The following is a 23,585-nucleotide window of genomic DNA, read 5'->3' as shown; positions in this document are numbered from 1 at the left end:
ATATGGGAGCAGTATATGAAACTGTCCCTGTGATTACTGTTTTGTGAAGCTGTGTCTTAGGTAAATAATATAACACTGTATTTTCACAAGTGCCTCTTAAATAGAAGCAATACGTCTAGTTATTACACACACTGTATTACTTAGCTCTGATTTTAAAATCTGACTTGCTGTTTTCCTAAGTATTTGTTTTTAAACTATGCTCGTCCAGCTGTCTCTTCTGAGTTAATATAGATCTGGCTGTATCTATATTCAGAGGACTAAGGCTTTAGATTTCTTCTTAGAAGAAGAGTTATCACAGTACATAAATTCTTATTCAAGAAAAGAATTTGAACATTGTGCTCAGCTATAACTACGTAACCATAAAAACTTCATGCGTTCTTAATGGCATACAAGCAGGTGATTACTGTGAGGTGATCTATAGGTTTTTGTACTCTATTACTGTTTGTGGCTGTGATGCCACTATGTTTTGAAACTGTAGATCTTTGCCATCATAATTTGCAGAAATGGAATTATGCATATGAGCCTAATGAGCTTATGGGCCTCTTTGTTTCTTTCCTTGCTGCTCCAGCAGCTCCGAGTCTGTAAAGTGTGTTTTAAGTTACTTGGAGATCATGTGGTGTAGAGATTCCAGGTCTTTTCTGATACATGGACATGACTGGTTTTGCTGTGCTTGATCCTTTCCAAACAGCCTTTAGCAATAGGACAGGCTTGATGCTGTTAGAAGTTTTGTGGGGAAATAAGAGGTTGAACACAAGCGATACCAGCATTAAGAAGCTGAAAACATGGCATAAAGTAACATGTCTCTACTGCTTTCTCAAATTAGACAGCTGTCTCAATCCTGGTTTCAGTAACTAGAGACTTCCTTACTCTTGACTTGTTGCTTTTTTTAACATTTCTGTTCTGAGCAGTTCTTTTCTTTAAAAATGTCACTGATTAAATATATATGCAAATGTAAGCATCCAGTAAATCTGCCTTAAGTACGTATGTGTGTATATGTGTTTTTCTACCTGAATGTGAGCATTGTTTCCCAGCTTTTATGTTCTCTGACTGATTTTTCTATTGTTCTCAATTGTTGTCTGAGCAAGGCTCTTAATGAGGGAAGGGTAGTTTCCTTTTCATTATTCTAATTATTATTTATGGTTCTTGAGAGGGAGTTTCTAATAGCTGTACAGTTAATGCTAGTGCACAGATCACAAATAATTGGAAATAAAGATTTATGTAAAAAATAAATTCTGAATAGCTTTAATGCTAGATGTGTTTATTTTTTTCTGAAGAGAATGCACAAAAAATTAAACATTACTGTCACTGCTAGGATGAAGAGTGCGTGCGCCTTGACAAGGAGCGGTTGGCAGCTCGGTTGGAAGGACATAAAGAAGGTATCGTGCAAACGGAGCAGATCAGGTAGGAATATTTTTTTCTTATGGATAATGCTTAATTAAAGGACTAATAACACTTCTTGTGCTGTTTAAGGCAATAGTTTTACTCCTGTCCAATAGCTCTCAGTGGAAGTTTCCCTCCCTTAGGTACTATCATTAGTAGTGCGTGAGGAGGCAGAACTTCTTGCCTGTTCAGACTCTTATTTAGTGGAAGTTCAGATGTCATGGCATGAGATTTGGTTTGTCTTCAGAAGAGAGCAGTTTTCTCTGTCATTTCTGCTTTCTTCTGCCATGGAGTTTATCAAAGCAGTTGAATATAACATGCAGAACTGCAGGTGGAAGCTGATTATCTCTTCCTTTTAAAGAAAAATATCCTGTATTGAGGAATGTCTTGCATGCAGAAGGAGGAAAACATTGTAAGAACAGATCAAAGGCAAACACAACCTCTGTTTGACTCCCTACAGAGGTGAGCTTCATGCCTCAAGTAGGCTAGCAGAGGGTAGTGTACTAGTCACTGCCATAAGTAGTAATCAGTATTCAAATGCTTGAAAACTTGCCTGTCTCCTTTCCACTTCCATTGTATCCATCCAGAATTTTGCGAAGAAGGACAGCTAGTTTTGAGTCTTATACCATATCTTCTCAAAGCCAAGCAGAGAGGAAATGAAATTTGTGCAAGATCTTGTTGATGCTAAGGATCTTGGCTTAGTAGGATACCAGACTCTTAATAGTTTGTTTTCAAATACCTGAGCTCAGGAGTCTTACAGTAAAGGTAGCTGCTTAATTTATTTGGTGTGTTAGCTCACATAATGTAAAATTGGAGTCATGTATGAGTACGAATTAATGTACTGCTTTGTCTGGGTTGGATTTTGCAGGTAAGTAGTTTGACTTGATAGATCAACTGTATTCTTGAGAAATTTATCTCTCGAGCATAAACAATACTGTGAATCCTTGTCCATCCTTTGCTGGGATTAAACTGAAGTGTTAGCCTTGCAACAGTAGGTATAGCAAAGTTGAGGCATTTGTAGAATCCATAACTGCACCTAACCGCATGAAAAAAATACATACTTTGAATGCTTTTTTCCTCTCTGTCTCTTTCATAGGTGTACTTAAAGGGAAACTATGGGGGGGTGGGGAAAGAAAATCTGATTGTCACACCTGACTTAAAAATCAGAAGGTCTAAAGATCAAAAAAATCAAAAAGCACGCACATTGTTTTGTATAATAATTTTGATACTAGCTTGAGTAAATCATAGCTTTATTTTGAAGTTGTGAGACAACACTACAGTGAGGATTACTGAGTATTATTAGTAATTAGTAAATAGTAATTACTTAATTACTTTGGATTCTGTATTTACACAGTGGTTTGGTTTTTTTGTTTGTAACACTGAATGTAAAAGATGGCCCTTAAAAAGAAAAGTCAAAATAGCTTTACAGGCAGTGAGTTTGAACTCTGTGCTTGTCACTGTTGTTACTTTAACAGCAACACAAAAAAGTTCCCTTTCCAATAGCCTAGTTACAACCAGTATTGTATTAATTTTTGAATGTAATCTCCGAAAAAAAAATCATGTACAAGTGTACTGGTTATGTGCAGTTGGGATTGTGCAATTCAGTCAGGTTTTTTTTGCTTCAGCTCACTGTTTGGCAAGCAGATTCTGTGTTTACAATTAAAAGCAAATAAGTAAAAATGTTGCACTCTTGGACTGAACTGAGCTACCTCAAACACAGATTAATGTTGGCAAAGTTACTACCATCTGTTTTTTGTTTGGTCTACATGCTCTGAAAAGGTAACATGTCTCCCAAGTGGCGAAGTTCATGTAACAGCACCTTAGCTGAAATTTAGATTAGTGTTTCGGAAGCCTTGGCACAGCCAGGGATTTATTGACTGGACACAAAATTGTAATCCACTAAACAAATAAGGGGCAGCTGAAATTCAGATGATGTTGTAAATGGAAGTGTTAGTCCTGATGCTTGACATTTGTAATCTTAGTTAGAGGCTTTGGATGGTTTTTGTGCTAAAACTGGGATGAAGTCTTTTGTCAGAAGTCCGATTCTCATGCCCAAACCAGCAATGCCAAGCTCATGTAATCTTTAAATACATGTAAGGTGACTCTTTTGTATTGTATAGCATAGCCACAAACTTTAAGCAGGATGAAGTTACTCATTCTCAAGTCATTCAAAAGAATTGTTTGTGCAATTATTCAGTCTCTCCTTTTATTTTTGCTCATTTAGGTCCTTGTCTGAGGCCATGTCAGTGGAAAAAATTGCTGCTATCAAAGCAAAAATCATGGCGAAGAAAAGATCCACTATCAAAACTGATCTGGATGATGACATAACTGCTCTTAAACAGAGAAGTTTTGTGGATGCTGAAGTGGATGTAACCAGAGATATTGTCAGCAGGGAGAGAGTGTGGAGGACCAGAACTACAATCTTGCAAAGCACAGGCAAGGTAATGCTCTGGATACCAAACTGGTTTTATGATCCAAGTGTCAAATCACATTTTCTATTTTCTATATCGCTTGTTTGTTAACTGTAGGTGACTGGGGAGATTATGTTTAGTGTTTGTCTTGGGTTCAGCTGTAATAGTTATTTTTCTGCTTCTCAGTAGCTGGTGCAGAGTTGTGTTTTTGACTTTAGCCTGAGAACAATGCTGTTAACACTGATGTTTTTAGTTGTTGCCAAGTGATGCATACCCCGATCAAGGACTTTTCAGTCTTTCATCCTCTGCCAGTGAGGAGGGGCACGAGAAGCCGGGAGGGAGCAGAGACAGGACACCTGACCCAAACTAGCCAAAGGGGTATTCCATACCACAGCACGTCATGCCCAGTGTATAAACTGGGGGGAGTTACCCAGAAGGTGCAGATTGCTGGTCGGGTCGGGCTGGGTATCGGTTGGCGGGTGGTGAGCAATTGTATTCTCTCCCCTTATTTCCCTTATCATCATTATTATTGGTAGGAGTAGTGGGTCTATGTTATACTTTAGTTACTGGACTGTTCTTATCTCAACCTGTGGGATTTACATTCTTTTGTTCCTCCTCCCTGTCTCTCTGGGAGCAGGGGGGAGGGAAGAAGGGGAGAGTGAGAGGTCAGCTGTGTGGTTCTGAGTTACCAGCTGGTCTTGAACCATGACAGTGTTCTATGTAAAGGTAGGCTTGGTGGGCTGGTGACAGAAGAGTTTGTTCTTACCTCATTGCAGTAAGCCTAAAATGTATCTCAAAAAACTTGCTTCAGCCATTTAAAAGGTACCAAGGACTTGCTTACTTCTTAAACAAAGCTGGATCCAGCCCTACATTTGGCAATGCTGTATCTGAGGGTTTGAAACACACATAAGTGGGGAGTAACTGACAGAAGTAGCAACATGTGTATGTTGTAAGTCCAAAGGCTCCTAAGCCATGTAAAACACCAAAGTAGTAGCAGAGAAAATGTTAAAATGAACAAAACGAGGAAGCGTTACCATGAGGAGGCTTTTCTTTATATTTTTGTCCCTTCATGCTCCTTTAATCGAGGTCTTTAGCTGTGCTTGGTTATGTGCCATCCAGAACATGGTTGCAAACACAGCCGACAGCTTGTTTTCTTTGGACAGTTAGGATTGTTTTATTGCAATGATACTTGGCACTAGATTTCCCATGTCAATTTCTAAAAGATAGCAAATGTCTGATTTCCTGAGGTTATTGTCAAATTGTATCCTTTTGCCTTCACTTCTTTAAGTACTGTCACAGGAATATAATGTTTAGAAGTAGAGGAGGTCCCAGTTTTCATTTGTCTTATTTTTAACAGTACTCATTTTTGCAACCTGGTCTCACAGCATTAGTGGTAGAATAATTTCATTTATGATTTATGGGGTAATTACTAGGTATGTGGCGCGTACCTGAGTGCTGCATGCAGAGTGGGTGTTGCTTCTTTGAGTGTGAGATACGTAGCAAACTCAGTGCCGATAAAAGCCTTCAATGTTTTAGTCACTGGAAATGTTTGTACTGCAGGAATCTGGGTAGCTTTTCATGGCATTCATAACGTTACTTGCCTTCAAAGGGAAACTTGCAAAGATACTAGGAGAAGAGTTGAATGTTTTATTGCAGTATCCTTGTAATAGTGGTGAGATGAGTTAATGATTTTTAAGCAAAACCTAACATGGGGAGAAAGATGAGAAACGAGATCAAGTTTGGTCTTGGACTGCAGTGTGCATTACTTTGACAGCCTGATGAATGTGACAGGCAGAATAGCAAGTCTTTATTTTTGTTTGTGCAGGATTGCAGGAGCATTCTTGATAGCACGGACAGAAATCATGGAATGTTAATGTTTATGGTTTTGTACAGTTAACAGTGAGAGTAAGTAGATGGGGAAACATCACTTGTTACTCAGGGTGTGATTTATCCCAGAACAGCTCAGGGTTTTTTGTTTGTTTGTAGGTTAGTTGGGAGGGTTTTTTGTTTAATGTGTGTGTGGTAGTGTGGTGGTGGGTTTTTGTTTGTGTTTTTTTGTTGTTATTAGGACCTTTGTGAAGGACTTCTCAAAAGTTAATGAAACGCGGATACGTTCTCTCAGGCAGATCATTCCTTATGTTTGTTTGGAGAATTCTGGTCAGGGAAGAATGATACGCCTCTACAAATGCTGTTCTGACTTTTCCGTATGATACTTGAATTGCTAATGTGCCTGATAATTCTTTCTGTCATAAATTTTCACTCTCTGGTTGGTACAGATTCATCTGCAGTCTCTTGAATCCTCCTAGAATGTTTAAAAACAAAATTGACTTCAACTGTAGTTTACATACCATGAGTGTCTGACTTTTTTTTAATCTCTGAATTCCTTTAGAACTCCTGGGTGAATGGTGACAAAGAGTGAGTGTTGCAAAATATCAGTTTTATTGTTTCTTTCCAAGAATTGCTTCAGTCTGAGGCAGCTCCTCAAGATCTCTTCTCCACAGAGGAAAAACTCTTGTGTATGAGCTTTCCCAGTATTCTCTGTAGTAAACAAGATAGCTTAAGGTGCAAAAGGAAAACACTAGGAAGATCAGGCCACAGCAAAAAGAAAATAATCTATTGTCCTTATCAGCTTCCTGGCAGGTTTCCTCTGTCTTTGAGCAAGATACTCCTCAAAATTCTACGTAGGTGGCAGTGATCTTAACTATACTTATGGAGTATTTACTGTTTCTCCTTTTGGACACATTTTCTGATTCTGAAGTTTGATTTTACTTCAGATAGCCTTTTTTTGCTTTATAGAATCCCTCCAGGACTTTTTTTCTCTTTTTTTAAGTCTCCAGTGACGTAGTGTTCTTTTTTAGTGTCTTTAAAGGTTTTCATGATAGTGGCATTCTGCCCTTTTAAGTGCTGCTTTTAATTATCTTTTGATAGCATCTTCATTGTTACATAGCTCCCCTTGCTGAAATTAATGGTGGATTTTTTTCCTGGCTGTAGGGTTGAGGTTTTTTTGCCTTTTACAAGAATGTTGAATTTAAGTGCATTGTTACAGAATATTCTTCAGCAGCTGCCTCTGTAGAATAGGTACTATGGACTAAATAAAGAGATGCTTTTCCTTTTGTGACTACTTTGGCCAGTTGCTCCAAGAAGCAGTTACTTATGATAGCTAAAGAATTAACCACTGCATCACTTTGCTCCTTGACACATAATCCAATCTGCAAAGTAACTGGATCTCTCATAACTACTGTATTCTTCTTTGGAAGTCTCTGTACGGTCCCCTTCATGTTGGCAATATAGCCCTAATGCTCTGGTGATTTGGGACAGGCTATCATTCATCTACTATCATTCAGTGGTTGTCATTCGTAGGTTATTTGACTCTACGCTTTCTGTAATATATCGCATAGGTCCTTTATCTGTACGACTCCCTCTGTTACCCTGTTTTGATCAGATGCTGCATCGATCCCTTGCTGTCTTTTTATTGATTTTTGTGAGGTTCCTATTGTTTGTAAAATCAGACATTTCAGTTCAGTTGTCTACTTTTGTTTTTTAAGATTTTTAGAATTCGCATTTGTCTGCTTGCTTATTTTTCAGTTTTGCTTAGACCTTTTTGTTGTGGTATTTTTCCGTGGTTTTCTGCCTGGTTATTATGCAGTTCTACCTTCTATTGGAAATAGTGCTTTGTTTAATCGCTAGTGGATGAGTCATCCTGCACTGTCTGTTTTAAATATCTGTTGGCCTTCCCCAGGTCTGTAGTGCAGTCTTGAAGATTTTAAGAATAATGTGACATTTTTATGTAATCACTTTTCAAAGCCAAATTGGATCTATTGAGTCTTAAGGTGGGGTTTTTTCCCCTCTCATAGTATCTTAATTTTAGAACTATTTGAGAGGATATATGGTTTAAAGCAATTTAATTTCAGGTTTAGCTAAAGACATACAGCATAACACTGCAGTTGTGGTGAGTCAACTGACAATCTAACCAACTGAAAACTTAGTGAGATTTTAAAAGCAATAATAAATACTTGATGCTAGAGCTGCTTCGGAATACTTTGATCATTCTTTTAACACCCACAGTTGCTTTGAGCTTTAAAAAATTAGTCTCTTCTGTTTGTCCTCGCTGTTCATGCAGTCCAGTTCTCATTCTTCATCTTCACAAACACACACAAAAATCAGGGTAAGGGAATTGCTACGGTCAGACCCAGTACAGCTGGGTGTGCTGGGGGAAAGAAGCAGGACAGGTGTAGAGAATATTTACCATCAGAAGTGTTTGAAGTGCTAAGTTTTGAATAGCTTTGGAGAGCTTTCAGTTCTGTTGCTTACATGTTTTTAAATAAGTGTCTGGCTGGTTTTTAAAATAAACTGCTTAACACATAGGAGAAACTGTTTAAACTGAAATTGATTACTTCCTTCTGTGTCCTTCCTGAATAATCCTTTGATTTTTTTTTTTTTTTTTTTTATGATCTCTGGTAGCAGGCTTCAGCCATCTCTTCTGAAGGGAAAAATGTCCTCATTCTATGTCTACTGTAACTGTGTTTGTGGCACTTGAATTCTTCCCATAGGAACAAATTAAGCAGGAGTTTCAGCATTCACAGGTGTATTTGGAGGGCATATTTTTGTTGGTGACTTGCAATTTACTTAATTTTTTACAATTTTTTTGCTAATCTTCCAGATTGCTTAGAAATATTTCTTAGATAAGCAACATGATAACTGGGTGGGCTGGGTTGAACATGCTGTAATTGTGCATAGAGAAATCTTAAAACTGGAATCTTGGAAATGCACTCATACTGGCCTTGTGAATACGTAACTTTTTGAAATGAACCAGTATTCTTACAGGAATAGTGAGCTCTGGGCATTTTGGATGTCTGGTTTTGGTTTTGTTTCATTTTAAATTCTTCCATTCTTTTCTTTGTAAAGTGTGGTGTGTTGACCTTGTCTGGATTCCAGGTGCTCAATGAGCTGCTCTATCACTCCCTGTATCAGCAGGACATGGAGGGAGAAAATAAGATGGAAAAACCCCCATGAGTCAAGATAAAGGCAATTTAATAAAGGGAAAAACAAAAGCCACACACAGAAGCAAAGGAAAATAAGTGATTTATTCTCTACTTCTCATCATTGGGCGATGTCCAGCCACTTCCCAATAAGCAGGGCTTCAGTACACGTAGCAGTTGCTCTAGAAGACGGATGTCATAACAGACACACACACACACACACCCCCTTCCTTCCTTTTAGCTCTTATTCCTGAGCAGGCATTATGTAGTATGGAATATCCCTTTGGTCAGCTGTCCTGGCTGTGTCCCTTCCCAAGATTTTGCCCAGCCCCAGCCTGTTGGTGAGGGGGAATGTTAAGAGAGACAGCCTTTAATGCTGTGTGAGCACTGCTCAGCAGTAGCCAAAACACGGGTGTGTTATTAACACCTTTCCAGGTACCAATACAAAACACAGCACTATGAGGGCTGCTGTGGGGAAAATGAACTCCATCTCAGCTAGACCCAATACATAGGGATTTGCTACAAATTATTGCTGAAACTTTGAAGTTTGGGTAGCACTCTGTCATATTTTCTTACAGTTGTGAGTATATTAGAATTATCTTTTCTCAACTGAACTCGAACCCTTTGTACAGGAAAAATAGTATAATCCATCCTGTTGAACATAGGAGAAGTTTTTAAGGTTATACCACACAACCTTTGTAAATTGCTTTGACTAAGATGGGAATGATGGCTATACATGCTTCATGTATGTGAGTCCAGACACAGACACACGTTTGTATGTATGTGCAGCAGCTGCGTGGGACTTGTCCAGCTGCTGGCTTTGTGGATTTCTCAGCATCTTTTAACAGATAGGTAAATCCCTTCTTTACTGTCTTCCTTGAGCCTTGTGTAAGTCTTCTGAAAACTTTGTAAGGCACTAGGACCTGTACAGTGTCTTAATGTTACCATGTGCTTGGATACATTCCAGGGAAAAACAGTGAAGTAGAACCATGTAAGTTGTTCATGAGAAATCTGAAGTCAAGGTAAACATTTTTCTAATGGAATTAGCTGTGTATAAAACCAGTGATCAAATGTGGGCTCCTTATGTAGTTATCCATTAATAGTGGAGAAACTATTTAGATAGTTAAAACTTGGTATGGGATCAGAGCTATGTGAAAGTTGGTCCTTCTAGTTTCATAACCTTTGATAAATGAAATTGTATTTTTTGCCAATGTCAAGTTGTTTGTTTATGTACATATTGCTAGGTCTAGGCTGAAATATTGAAACAAAGGTCTCATTGCTTGCTTTTCCTTTGCTTCGGAAGACTGACCAATTTGATTCTCTCACAGTCTGGGTAGTTAATAGTTTCCTTGTTTAATATTTACCAAAGAATTAAGAGAATAATCTGAGTAATGTTTGGTTTATATATGCAAATTGCCCTCTTTCCAATAGAGTAAGAAGTAATCCTGGATCACATAAAGTGTTTTTTGGTCTTATTCCTGGTATTTTTATATTCTCCGTTCTCTTTTGAAAGACTTAAACTAGGCTATTCAATGCATATTTTTCTTAAGCTTTGTTTTGAAAACACAAATATTTTTGTATAACAAGCAATTTGTTTAAATAAATTTTTTGTTGTGTGGTTGTTTTTTTGACTTTTTTTAATGTTCATAATTTTTTAGATTTGGTGTCTTTAGTTATTGCAGTCCTGTTGTAATGTCCTAGTTATCTATACTTTTCTTTGAGTAAGAGGTTGATGATCCTCAATGTATTATGTATCCATAAAAAAGGACATTAGTACAGACAGGAATGTACTCGGCTCTAATTTCATTTTGTAGCACATGACTGTGAATTGTACATATTAAATTCCATAATCTTGATTGTATTTCCTCACCGCCTCACCCCCAGCTTCTGGGTATTTTTGTGTGCATGGTGGTGAGAAGTCCAGAACTGAATAAGGTGAGTGGAGTTTATAGCTGACCTAGCTAGAGGGATTAGTGCTTTCCTGGTATGAGGTGTTTACCACAAACTGCAGATTTATCTAATACAGTATCTTGCTCTGAACTATTTCAGAACACTATTCCTTTGTGCTTTCCTTTATTCCTGTACGTAGGTATTAAATAGCAGGACTTAGCATTTTCTGCAAATGAATCTCATCGTTATGGTGGTCAATATTTTTAGGTTTTTATCACCAGGAAACTATTACCACTGCAGTTAGTATTTGCATACTTTTTTTTTTTTTAATTAGACGTATTTTATTCATAGGCTTGATCTTTTTAACAGTAACTAATACATCTGAACTAAATGCTGTGAGAAATGATTTTTTTTTTTCAGTTGCTTTCAGTTCTCATTTTTGTTCTGGTATCTTCTGAGCATTCTTACTAGTGAAGTCACCTATCAGGGGATTAATACTACAGTGATAATTCTAAATGTAAATTCTTTTCTATGACCTTGTAACTGTAAAATATTTAAAATATCTTTCTAAAAAGACTAGTGTCAGATTTTGATCACTTTTGACAGCTAGAATATCCGAGAGTAAAATTTTGGATAATCTAGAAGAAATTATTCTGTTGTAAAAGCAACTTTACGTGCAGGCTCTAGGTGGCAGAATTAGTCTATGTTCCTGAAATTCATAGTAGTGGTGAATTTAATAGGGAAACTGAAAAGGCGAAGGTGTGCCAGGTTAATAGCAACTAGTGTCCTCATTAGTGCTTTCAAATGGAAAAAGCATATGGTTTTAGCATGGCTGTGCACAAGTGTAATGGCATGGTATAGCTTAAGTTCCCGGCTCCACTTTATCTTACATTAGCTTACTTAGTAAAACTGGGAAGACTGTTCTATTGCTGCTAGGCACTAGTGCAAATGTTTTGCATATAGCATTCAAAGGAAAGATGGGCCAGATTATAAAAATCGTATTTATATTGAGCAATAATGAATCTTGTTTTGTAAATAGGTACCTCGAATTTGTCAGAAAAATCTGTAGAATAAAGCATGTTTCCTGAAAGCAAATTTAGGTTGGCTATAAAGTAACTTCGCTATTCTTAAGCACTATTTCTATAACTATTAAAAAAAAAATAAAAATCATTATGCTGCATTCATAGGACAAATAAACTCAGATTATGTATGAGGGGGTCTTGGAGCAGATATTAAGCTGTGCTGTATCTCAGAATATTATAGTGTTGCTGCTCTTTCATACTTCTGAATTAGCCTTTGTGCTATTTCAAACAAAATGTTTTAGTTGTCTTTCATAAAATACTCTTGCTATAAAAATTTAGTAAAGATAAGATGGACCAAGTGAGGAGTGGAACTTCTTGCTGGCAACACAGTCCACAAATACACTGGGCTAATAGCTATGTTTTCGATTCAGTGCTGTAGACTATAGTAATACATGAATGAACTTTTTCACCGGAATATAAAAAAAAACTTATTTGATTCCGAGAGTAACTTTTTGTGAAAGGGAGTGTCTGATTCCCTCGTTCCCCCCCATTTTTTTAGATGTGGCCTTTATTTGAAGGGTTCTTGTGGAAGGAAAGATGCTGGTTCAGAAATTATGGAAATTTTTATGGTATAATAAGCACAGTGCAGAGAATAGCAATAGGTTGCATAGCTGTTCTACTAATACATTTGCATGCTTGCAGTTGCTAGTGATAGTCCCAGAATATCAGTCTTGAATACATCCAAACTTTGATTCTGAGGGCAACCTAGCACACAATGTAAAAAATACAGTGCTTTAGGATTATCTTTTAAATTAGAAGAGCAAGGAGGAGAGAAGATTAACTTCAATATTGGTGAACAGTTCACAAGTTGAAGATGCAATTCTGAGGCATAGGAAAGTGATGCCTTAAATGAAGGACTCCAGATTTAAATGTGTACTTTAAATTTAAATGTGCAAAATATTTTTAGATTTACAGTTCATCAGTTCATGTTCTGTATGAATAATTTCTTTATTTCTGCTGTACTTTTACAAGACCACCTGAATACTGTTTATATTTTTCATGTCATGCAGTACATAAGAATTGCTGAAAATTTGTGACAGAAATATTGCATTTCTGGTACTGCATCATGCCTTTTAGTCTTGTCAGTGGCTGCAAAGGACATGGGAGTATACCTGAGCATATCAAGCAAATGTGTAAAGAAGTGTGGTAGGGACTTGATTCTTCTTTCTCCAGCTCTGCTAGAAGTTTGGACAGTGTTTGTTGCATTTTGCACATCTTGATCATTCTGGGATGCATGTCCAACAAGAAATCAGCTTATTTACAGCTCAAATAGGAGTTTGAGTTTATATGGTTGTTCCTAGGCTCTTCTCTCTGTACTGAAATACCAGAATGTAAAATCTGATTGAAAGTTGCTTACAACTTAGCTATAGGAAAGTTTGGAAGCCCTATAAGCCTTGCTGTGTAATAGTGAATATGCCTCTAGTTTTATATGTTGGTTAGTATTTAATTTTTGTTCAGATGATTAAGTATGCTTTTTTTTTTTTTTTTCGCCTCCAGAATTGTTTTCTACGGGGTTGAAATTGATATTTCTCTTTGGTGATGACTGTTATAAAAAAAGAAGTATTTCTATTGCAAAAGGAGTCATGGTAATCATGTAACTTGATTGAGTCTTCCCCAGCAGAGCAGGCTGATCTTACTTATTCCGGTATTTCTCCTTAAACAGCCTGGTGTTAAATTAACTCCAGTGATAGTAACTTGACTTGATGTATGTTAGTCACTGTGGCAAGGGATAGAGCATCTGTGCCAGTAAACGTTGAGAATTTAAATACTGTTGCAGTATGACTGTATGACTCTCTTACTGTAAGATGATTGACTATATTTATCTGACCATAGCTGCTGTTATTGATTGTCTTTTGGCTACCATTGTTCTCCCTTCGAATTTACATCTAGTGCGTGAGTCTTCTTTGCGGAAGCATGAGTGAGGATGGGCAGAATAGTGTATTACGATAGGGCTTTATTTAAGACAATGTCAAAACCCTGATTTAGTCGATCCTGAAACATTTTGCCTCCAAAGTGATGAATTATTATGAGGTGTAGACACAGTTGGAATCAACAAAGAGCTTTCAATGGGAGTAGCAGTGCTCAAGGCAGGTAACAACAAGAATTGATGGAATTGTTCTTTTACATAGTAAGGATTTTTTTTTAAACATGGTTTTTAAAGCATGTTCAGGCTTTTTAAAGACTTAGTGCAGAGAAACAGATATTTTCTTTTTTTCATTCTTTCTTTCTTTTCCTCTCTTTTTCTGCGCTTTCCCCAGATCACAAGTTTTTGGTAATAACAATGTTGAACTTGATGCTAAGTTTAACTAAATGTAGGGCAGAAGCTAGGGGATATTCATATTCTGATCTCTGAAGGGATGAACAATGGAAACTTAGCAGTCTTGCAGCTCTGCAGGGCTTTGCAAATCAGTTGGTACCTGCAGTGGACTTCCTGCTCCATCATTTTTTCTGTCACAGGAATGTAATCCCCCATCCCCCAAGCAAGCCAATGAACAGCCAGATAATGACATTAGTTTGAGTGCTTGTTAAAACACTGCTGTGTTTTCCCCTTAGAAACACGTGTTAGTTGTGGCCTTGGGGAACCTGCATTTTCATGCTGCAGGAAAAGACATGAGCAAGAACACTTGGTAATTCCATGCTTGTTAGCAACTTCTTTTCAGATAGGAGAAAATCCTGTGCGTGTGGGTGGTTTGTGGGGGTTGGTTGGTTGGTTTGTTTGTTTTTTGTTTATTTGGGGTTTTTTTTTTACCTGAAAGAATTCAAAATTTGGTCCAGGTTATTTCAGGCTATTAAAATCTGAGATGCAAAAATGCCTTTGGAAAAAAAAACTTGATTTGAAATGTAAGCTCACTTTAAGAGTATGTTAACTATAGATTTTTGTGAATGAAATATGATGTGAAAGCTCGTCATAGCTGCCTTGTGACTGATAGAAGACTTGTCTTCTACATGGACAGTCACTCATATAGAATTCCTGCTCTTGTTATTTAAGTAGTTCCTCCTCCTGAACTTCAGAAGACTGAGTAGATTGTCATTTCCAAGAGACAGAATGTGATAAAGCAAAGCAATGACAGGAATTGTGATTGATATGCTGCCCAGTCCACAGTTTGGGCGAAATCTGTGAATTCCCAGTAAAAGCATGTAGTTCAGGCTTATTTTCTGAAGAACAGAACTGATCATGTAGTTGATACATTCATGGCTCACAGCTCTTTAAAGTTTTTCCACACCACCTCCCATACTTCCTCCTCTCCCCTCACGGATTTTTCTGACTGAAAAGAAGTTCAAATACAGTTTTGTGAGAGTTCTTTCAGTCTTTGTGAAAAGAACTGGGTTTGCTCAAGGAAAGGCTTTGCCTTTGTAAGTGGTTTCTGGTGGTCTTCCAGTTCCTGCCCCTCTGGTTTGGAGCAGATTGACAGCATGCTGACTGAGGTCAAGTGAACAAGCTTAGAGAAGCTTTCCATTACAGGGCTCTAAATGATTTCTACAAAAGTCACCACACAAGTTTTTGTTTTGTATTTTGTGCATTTATTTTGTAACACCAGTGGTGTTAAACAGCACTGCCTCAGTGTTAGTATACAATACTCTGAAAGAACCTAAGCATTTTGTGAATACTTTATACTGTTCTGAACCAGTAAAAAAGCTGTTTTCCTTAATTGATAAAAGGTTTCTTTTACTGATGAACTATTACCGAAAATTGACAGTAATGACAGATGTTGAGAACACATACATCTATAGCTTAAAATGCCTATTGAGTGGTAATGTAAAAAGCATATGCCTTTCAAAAATGTAATTAGTGTTTACATTTTTGTTTAGAATAAAGCAGTCCTACTATTCTCACCAGGAGGAATGTTTTTTAAAAACGTTGATTGGTATTTGTTCAGTTGTGTCTCAGTGACTTGGTTATCTGACAGACTTGTGAATGTGATTGCTGTACTTGCTTCCTCCAGTTTTAAATGAAAGGCACTACTATTTAAATTACTTGGTGCCAAATGGAGTGAAATTGTAATTCAAGATAAATATTAAAATAAGTGCACCACACTGTGGTGGGGTTGTGACTGTAAACTGTTAACAAACAGCTGAAGCATGTTCTGCCCTTCTCGAGAGCCCTGCTGGAAAGCGCAGGAGGTGGCTGCCTGCCTTGCCTCAGCAGGATCAGGGTTCATGAGGGCTCTTCCCTAAGAGGAGCTGAGCCTGCTCTCTTGATGGAGGAAAGCTTTTAGCAGGGTTAGGCAAACAAAGGAACTGTGCCTGAGACATGCCTCACTTCTGAGTGAGCAGACAGGCTCTCATTAACAGGTGTGTACTTGGGTCTCAGAGATGAGGCTTGTTCCGGAAATCTTCAGCAAAACTTTTTCCTTCTTAGTACATCATGAAGAGTTCTGAAGGGACTGTAAGGACATAGTAGGCAAGAGGGGAGAAGCAGATTACAAGAGCTTTGTGAGGAGTTTGGTTTACCTTGAAGTGTAATGAAGCCAGTTAGGTTTAGCAAGTTTGGACCTTAAAGAACAGGGGGTTGCAATGATGCCTTAAAACTTTGTTTGGATTCTGTCACAGAAAAGTAATCAGGAAACGTCTGTTTAGAAAATTGGTGCACTAGTTCTGTTTTTCTGTGAAGCACAAGTTGAGTAAATGGTGTCTTCTACCTGTGGTATTACATGAAACCCATATAGTCAGCAAGGTTCATGGGTATCTGGTATGTTTTTCAGAACTTTGCCAAGAATATTTTTGCAATTCTTCAATCAGTAAAAGCCAGAGAAGAAGGCCGAGCACCTGAGCAAAGACCTGCACCAAATACAGCACCAACGGTAAGAGCAGCACTTTGAATATGAAGGCTGTTACCCCAAAAGTAAGAGTAGAGTGTCATGTTGTACTTAAATATGAAATTTAACTTCAAGCATAACTTCACAGATATTCTTTGACTTAGATTACATGTATTGGTATTTAAGCAGTTGAATATATTAGTTTAATTTGTTCAATGTGTTCTTGTTACTAGAGATTAAACTGCTAGTGCCAGCTTCTGCATCTATCAAACACTAGTGACATCCTGCATCTATTTGCAAAAAAATGTATTAGATGAGACTACTGCCATTTCAAACAAAATGTTTTGCTGTTTTTCTGACAGATAGGGTAGCAAATGCTTTCAGAATCTGGAACATGACTCATGCGTAGGAACAGCTTGAACCAGCTTTCTTTGGCCTGTAAAACCAGGAGGAGAGAGTTAGAGCTTTATTGGTTAAGTCTTTCTAGGTATTAGACAGGATTTGTTTTGTATTATGGTGTTTACTATTGAGTTCTATTAAACCTGATATATTCTTGAACTGAGTGGCAGTCTGCTATAGAAGCTATTTAATCATACTTGGATTTGTTTTTGCTGCTACTGCATTTAACTAAGAACTAAATTTAAATAGCAAGATGAATTCTGACATTTGAATATTTGCTTTGTGTTAAATTTTGTAAATTGTGCACAGCACTATTCAAATGTCCCATTCAGAATAGTTGTGAATACATAATTAAACCATCCACAAAAAAAATTGTATTGGTTTTTAGTGAGTCTCTGTTTTAAAACTTTTTTTCCCCAGAGTGCCTTCTTTTCCTCCAGGTTTGTTTTTATGCTGTAGGTTTAGCAGAATTTCAGCTTAATTGGGCTGGCAAGGAACATTGTGTGTGTGTGTGGCTGAAGGCTTAATCATGAATTGTCAGTTGACAGGTTTTTTTCCCCTGCTAATTCTTGAGCTATTATGAAAACTTAGTGGTTTCATAAAACTTAGATTTTTTGCTAACGTCGTTTGTTACTGCTACTTGTTGCCTCAGGGTGTTGTCATTGCTTTCAGTATGTACTTCTAAACTTTGTTTTTGTAAGATTGTTAGTGGACGTTGAAGGGAAACATATCAGAATTTTCCAAATGCATTGAAACTCTTACAAAAATGAACTAATTTTATAGCCTTGACCAGTTACATGTAATACCTTACAAAGTTCAAAACCCATCAAATACCTTTTAGTATGTTTTACAGTTCTTATTTAACCTGTTCTAGGATCCCACTTTACGAAATAAGCAACCTATTCCAGCTGCCTACAACAGATATGATCAAGAAAGATTCAAAGGCAAAGAGGGTAAGTTGATGGTAATATTTCTTTTAAAACAAAAAGTAAATAAATTGGGAAATGAAACCAATGAGCTATGAAGTTAGGGGTAGGGGTTTTTCTGTGCCATTAGTTGTCAAACTTAAGACAAGACCAAAAAGAAAGGCAGTAAGTATGCCTAAAGATAGCTTTTCCAAGTAATAATGTCTAAAAATGTTATTTATTAGAGATTCTTCTGTTAGAAAGCAAACAAAGTTTAAAACCTGAACTACTTATGCATTCTTCCGAGGGCTTTCATTTCTGGCTGCTAGAACTTACATGCTGCTAAATTCCATTTTAAACTGTAGATGAGCAATTCGGCTTGCATTTTTTAGGGTATTTGGCTTTGTTCAAGTTAGTACCATTTTTTGTTCAGGGAAACTGAATAACATTCATATGCTGTGTATGTGAATTCTCAGATTTCGGAAGTGCTGTACTGTAGGTGATTGTTCAATTTTATATTGAAATGATGTGATTGTTTTTGCTATATAAATAAAAAGCAAGGGTATATCGCATTACTACTTTGATATTCAGTTTTGATTGCACCTGGAGAAAGAAAAGCATAAAATATAACACCAAGGAGAATTTCATGCCATAAGAAATTTGTGAAGGTTGTATTTTCCATATACCTCAGACTGGATAATGTACAACAATTTGAAAATCTGACAGTAGTTATTTCTGAAGTTACTTAAATAAAAATCCCAAGTTTAGTAAATGTGCACTTACAGGTGAATACATCCTTTAGGTTTATGATTTTTTTTTTTTTTTTTTGCGTGTGTGTGTGAAACTTACTATAGGAAATTTGGTCATGTAATCTGTTATATCCTGTTAAAGTCTACTCCCTGTTGGCTTCAATATACGTTTATGTCAGCGTAGCAGTTTTTATTTACGACTACTCATTGACAGTTGCATGGAGCTTATAAGGAAAAGGCGAAATGGGGTATTTGGTGGCTTTTTCAGCATTGAAAAATAATCTCCAATAGCATCCATGAAGAATTATTGTTGTAAGAGCCAAGGGAAAGAAGGGGGTGGGACACGGGGGAATGGGACACCAACAAACACAAAAATCCAAATCAGCCTTTCCGTGAATGTTTTTACTAGAACTTATTCAGTTTATTTCTGATAATATTTTAAATCTTCAGCAGTGGCATATTTGCCAAGTTATTTTTCCTTTACTGTCATTTCCTATAAAGAGTTAAAAATAGTAGATAACGGTACTGGACAGTAAGAAATAAAAGGTGGAGAAAGGAATTAATGGACAAGTGTTAACAGTTCAAATGTACAAGTGCTTATATTTCATTGCGGATTCTTTTGCAACAAGAAATTTAGGTAAAGGAATAGTCTGTGTCCGCCTAGATGACAAATTATATAGTTCCACCTGTGTAGACATCATCTGTACTAAACAGGTGAATGTATTTTATGCTTTTACCCCATGTGTGTGGTTCGAGAGGGAGCAGAAAATAACAGGCTTTGCATGGCAGGAAAAAGAACTCAGAAGAGTTTGTCAAGCAGCTCACCAGTGCGCGATTAATGTAGAGGTTTCTAAGCAGAAATCAAAAAAGAGATTAAATGATTGCCAGGGAAAAACAAATGTTTCTGCCTGTAATTAATGATAATTAATGATACAAATAATCCATTTGTATGTTAATGTGATTCTGAGTATGTGGTCTTGGGGTTTCCTTCACTGCTGAAGTGGACTGGACTGCAGCTCTTGTTCCAGTTGCAAGGTTCTTTTGTGATGTGGTGGTTATGAAATGTCTCAAGTATTCTACTTGGGTAGTTATAATTGGCACTTCTTCCTAGGACATGTTTACATGCCTTAACTTTCTGGTTTCTTCTATTTGGCCTAGTCACATATGGAGTTAATTTTGGTTTTAGTTTTCTAGGTGTACTGAAAGAAATACAGTGCTCAGGAACAGCACTGGTGTAATATCAAGTTAGGTAAGCATAGGCTAGCACTGGAAATAGAAATTAGGTGTTCAAATAGAAGATTGACTTATGAAAGGTATTGAAGCATTTATGGAAGTTACATAGAATTAGTAATTAACATCTGGATTTCTTAGGAGAGGACCTAGAGATACCTCAGTTCTAAATTAATTTTAGAAAATAGTCAGATCTTCTTTACTTCTGATGTATTCTGTTATAAAACTGTAAATTTTTAAAATTTTAGTCTAACTGAAACAGTGCAGGTGGTTTTCAAAAGTTATAATTGGACATTAATGGTTTCCAATGTGATCTGCTTCAAAATGAACTATACGTGTAATTTGGAACCATATCACGAACTCATTCCTTGAAGGATTTTTAATTTGATTGCCCTCAGAGTTAACTCGTGGCCCCCAAATATTCAGTCCAGAAATGAGACTGGAAGCAGAAATAGTCATCAATAAAAGTAAAAGAAAGCATTTTTTGTTCCTGAAAGACGATTTTTGGTTTTTACAGCTAACGTAGTAAGAACTCAGAATTACAGTGTATTTATGGAAAGCTTGCAGTATTGGGGATTTTGGGAAGGAAGTCTGAAGTAATTAGTAGTGATAGATGACACCTGAGATAAAGTAGAACCCTATAGATACGTGTCACTCTGAACAGCTTCCGCATCTTGCTCTATATGGCTGTGCATGTGTTTGGCTAGAAACTGTGGAAGGGAGGATTTTATGATGCATGTAACAATGCGCGTTGTAGTGATTTTGACAAAAGATTGAAACCAAGCCAAGAGAAGCAATTTCTCCAAGCTTTTGTCTTTCTGTCTCACCTGTTTGCTCTTTCCTCAGAGGTATTAAAACTACAGGGAAAGATTCACAGTAATCCTCTCCTAGATGCATCCTGATTCCGGCATGTCTGTGTGCAGTTTCGTGTAATACTACAGTATTCATGAAAATTTAAAGTTCAGGTAGCAAAGAAGCGATATGTTCTTTCTTTGGATATGTGTGTGGTTTAGTACAGAATTCTTTCATTAACAAGATTGTTCCTAGCATAAACAATTCAAAGCTCTGTTCAGGTTTAAGTCCAGCCAGTAACTGAGAACCATGCAGCCGCTCACTCACTCCTCCCTTTCCCCCTATCTTCCCCCTGCCCTGCTCCTGGTGGGATGTAAACCCCATGGGTTAAGATAAGAACAGTCCAGTAACTAAAGTATAATATAAACCCACTACTACTACCAATAATAATAATACTGATAAGGGAAATAACAAGGGGAGAGAACTAAAAGGGGAAAGGAAAAAAAAAAAACAAACAAAACAATAAACACAAGTGATGCACAATACAATTGCTCACCATCTGCTGACTGATATCCAGCCTGACCCGAGCAGCGATCTGGGCCTTCCAGGTAACTCCCCCCAGTTTATATACTGGGCATGAAGTGCTGTGGTATGGAATAGCCCTTTGGCCAGTTTGGGTCAGGTGTCCTGTCTCTGCTTCCTCCTGGCTTCTTGTGCCCCTCCTCACTGGCAGAGCATGAGACTGAAAATTCCTTGATTGGGGCAAGCATTACTTATCGACAACTAAAACATTGGTGTGTTATCAGCATTGTTCTCAGACTAAAGCCAAAACACAGCACTGCACCAGCTACTAAGAAGGAGAAAAAGAACTGTTACAGCTCATCCCAGGATAAGCTCTTAGAGCTCAGATAGTAAATTTAGGAATTTTAACGTAAGATGCATTATGTAAACTGCTGAGTTGCAGACAAATTTCTCTGCTCCTTATGATGGATCATTATTTCTGATGAGGTATACCAGGACACCTGTCTGGTTGGCTTACTTAAAATTTTCATGCCAGATGGGACAGGCATTGCTGCTGGAATGGTTTAGACTGCTTTAATAGTAAATGTGAGGGGTGTGGTAATTATATAGTACTGCTCTTCAGGAACAAATACTCAGTTATACCTGAAGAGAGTTGAACTGCTTATGCAGCTCTGAGTCAGTAGTTGGTAGCTTTATCTCAAATGGGTGTTTTGTTCCTGCAGCTTTGGTTAGGCAGGAGAGGGAATCTTTTCTTTGTATTCTTAAAAGTTCTGTCATATATGCCATAGGAAATGTATTAGAACGTCTCTCGTAGTAGGACTTGTATGTCCTGGATATTTCCACAGTGAAAAAGCGTGTCACTCAGCAGTGCACCCATCATGCTAACGTGTTCAAATGGTTTTGAGGTGAGGAGGCGAACTACCTGTAATTACTTTCCTTGCTATTAGTTTTGTTTCCTTCCTATTAGTTTTGTTTCTTTCACGTTGGCAGTTAGTGATGGTATCCTCTCTTCAACAATGTGGAGCTCCATTCTGTACTAAACTTTCTCTACTTTTCCCGTTGTAGTTTTATTTCTTTCCTTCATACTCTTCATTAGGGACTGATGTGACAGGACAAGGGGTAATGGGTTTAAACCTAACCAGGGAAGTTCAGGTTAGATATAAGGAAAAAGTTCTTTAGTGTGAGAGTGGTCAGGCACTGGAACAGGCTGCCTAAAGAAGTGGTAAATCCCTGGCAGTGTTCAAGGCCAGGTTGGACAGAGCCTTGGGTGACATGGTCTATGATGAGGCGTCCCTGCCCATGGCAGGAGGGTTGGAACTAGGAGGAAATATGTGCAAGAGATTCACATTTGGAAAAAAAGATTACAGTCTCTCTCTACTTACTGGTGTGACTGAGTAGTTTGATAACTTTCAGGGCTGTACATTCACTTCAGTGCTAGAATACCCAGGTTCATACTGTAATTTTTTCTTTTAGCACTGTGAGAAACTTTAAAGAACTTGGTGTTAATTACTTTTAAGATTATCACTGAACTATTATATATGAACTGTGTAGAGAGTTTTGTAAACTAATTAGCGTAACTTGGAAATTTAGGCGTGAAACTAACCACCTTCTTGTCAGGGTATAGTACTGAAAAGGACTATTCAGTAAACTCTTATGTAGAGTACGAAATTTGGTGTCAGTGATTTAATTACCATGGGTGTGAAGTGGGGTAGTGAATCATTTCCAGGCATTCTGCAGAGCTGTTGCTATCTGGGGTTTGAAGAGTATACAGCTGAAAAAAGAAAAAATGGTTATTCAATCTTACTCATCCACAAATCGAACAAAGTTTTTAACTTGAGCTCTTCAGTATTTCAGAGACATGCTGCTTTGATCTGTCGCTATTTACCTAGACTTCCTTCCAGAAATTCAGGTTAATTTGAGTCTTTTTAAAGCTATTACTCTTTTAATGATGTGTCAGTGCTCAAGCTTGCACCTACATTGGATGGCTAGAACTGTAGCAGGTTCAGAATCAAAATGCAAAGTGACGTAGATGGACGTGGAGCAGTGGGCTTTAACCACATGGATGGCACTTTGAACATTAATACTCATATGCAGGGAAATGGAACATATGCCCAATTGTTGATGGAGAATATAACCAGTCAATAAGCTGATGCATTAAGGTGCATATTTTCATTTCCAGGTCTAATTCTTTTAGATAAGAGAAGGTACTCAGATTTATGCATGATGATGCTAGAAAGGTAACTACTGATGAACCATACTAGAAAAGTGTGTGATTCTTTTGACAGTCTTTGGGTCATTGAACCGTGAAATTGTGATCATAATTCATGCAATGAATGGAGAAGAAAAGATAGTCTTAATATTAACTGGTTTTGAAGCATTAGAATACCTTATTCATTCCTAGTTATTGTGTTTAGTCTCTCAAAATGTAGGCATTTGTGTAGAAATAGAGTCCAGTGGAAAGGCATTTGTTGATGTTGGTGTTTTTAACA

The 23,585-nt window shown here is 37.4% G+C and overlaps 1 protein-coding gene across 2 annotated transcripts in view; it reads left to right on the top strand.

Annotated features, from left to right (window-relative positions):
* Nucleotides 1–23,585, top strand: part of CDC73 (cell division cycle 73) — a 111,964-nt gene that overhangs the window by 8,923 nt on the left and 79,456 nt on the right. For both annotated transcript variants that reach the window (XM_030495376.1, XM_030495377.1), the window contains 4 exons: nt 1,313–1,401; nt 3,605–3,821; nt 16,446–16,544; nt 17,773–17,851. In XM_030495376.1, coding sequence (XP_030351236.1) covers nt 1,313–1,401; nt 3,605–3,821; nt 16,446–16,544; nt 17,773–17,851 — 484 coding nt within the window. The remainder of the gene's footprint in view (nt 1–1,312; nt 1,402–3,604; nt 3,822–16,445; nt 16,545–17,772; nt 17,852–23,585) is intronic.

Source organism: Strigops habroptila, chromosome 8 (genome assembly GCF_004027225.2).
Source record: "Strigops habroptila isolate Jane chromosome 8, bStrHab1.2.pri, whole genome shotgun sequence".
Lineage (NCBI taxonomy): Eukaryota > Metazoa > Chordata > Aves > Psittaciformes > Psittacidae > Strigops > Strigops habroptila.
Note: the sequence above shows the minus strand (reverse complement) of the source record. Positions and strands in the feature narration are given on the sequence as shown.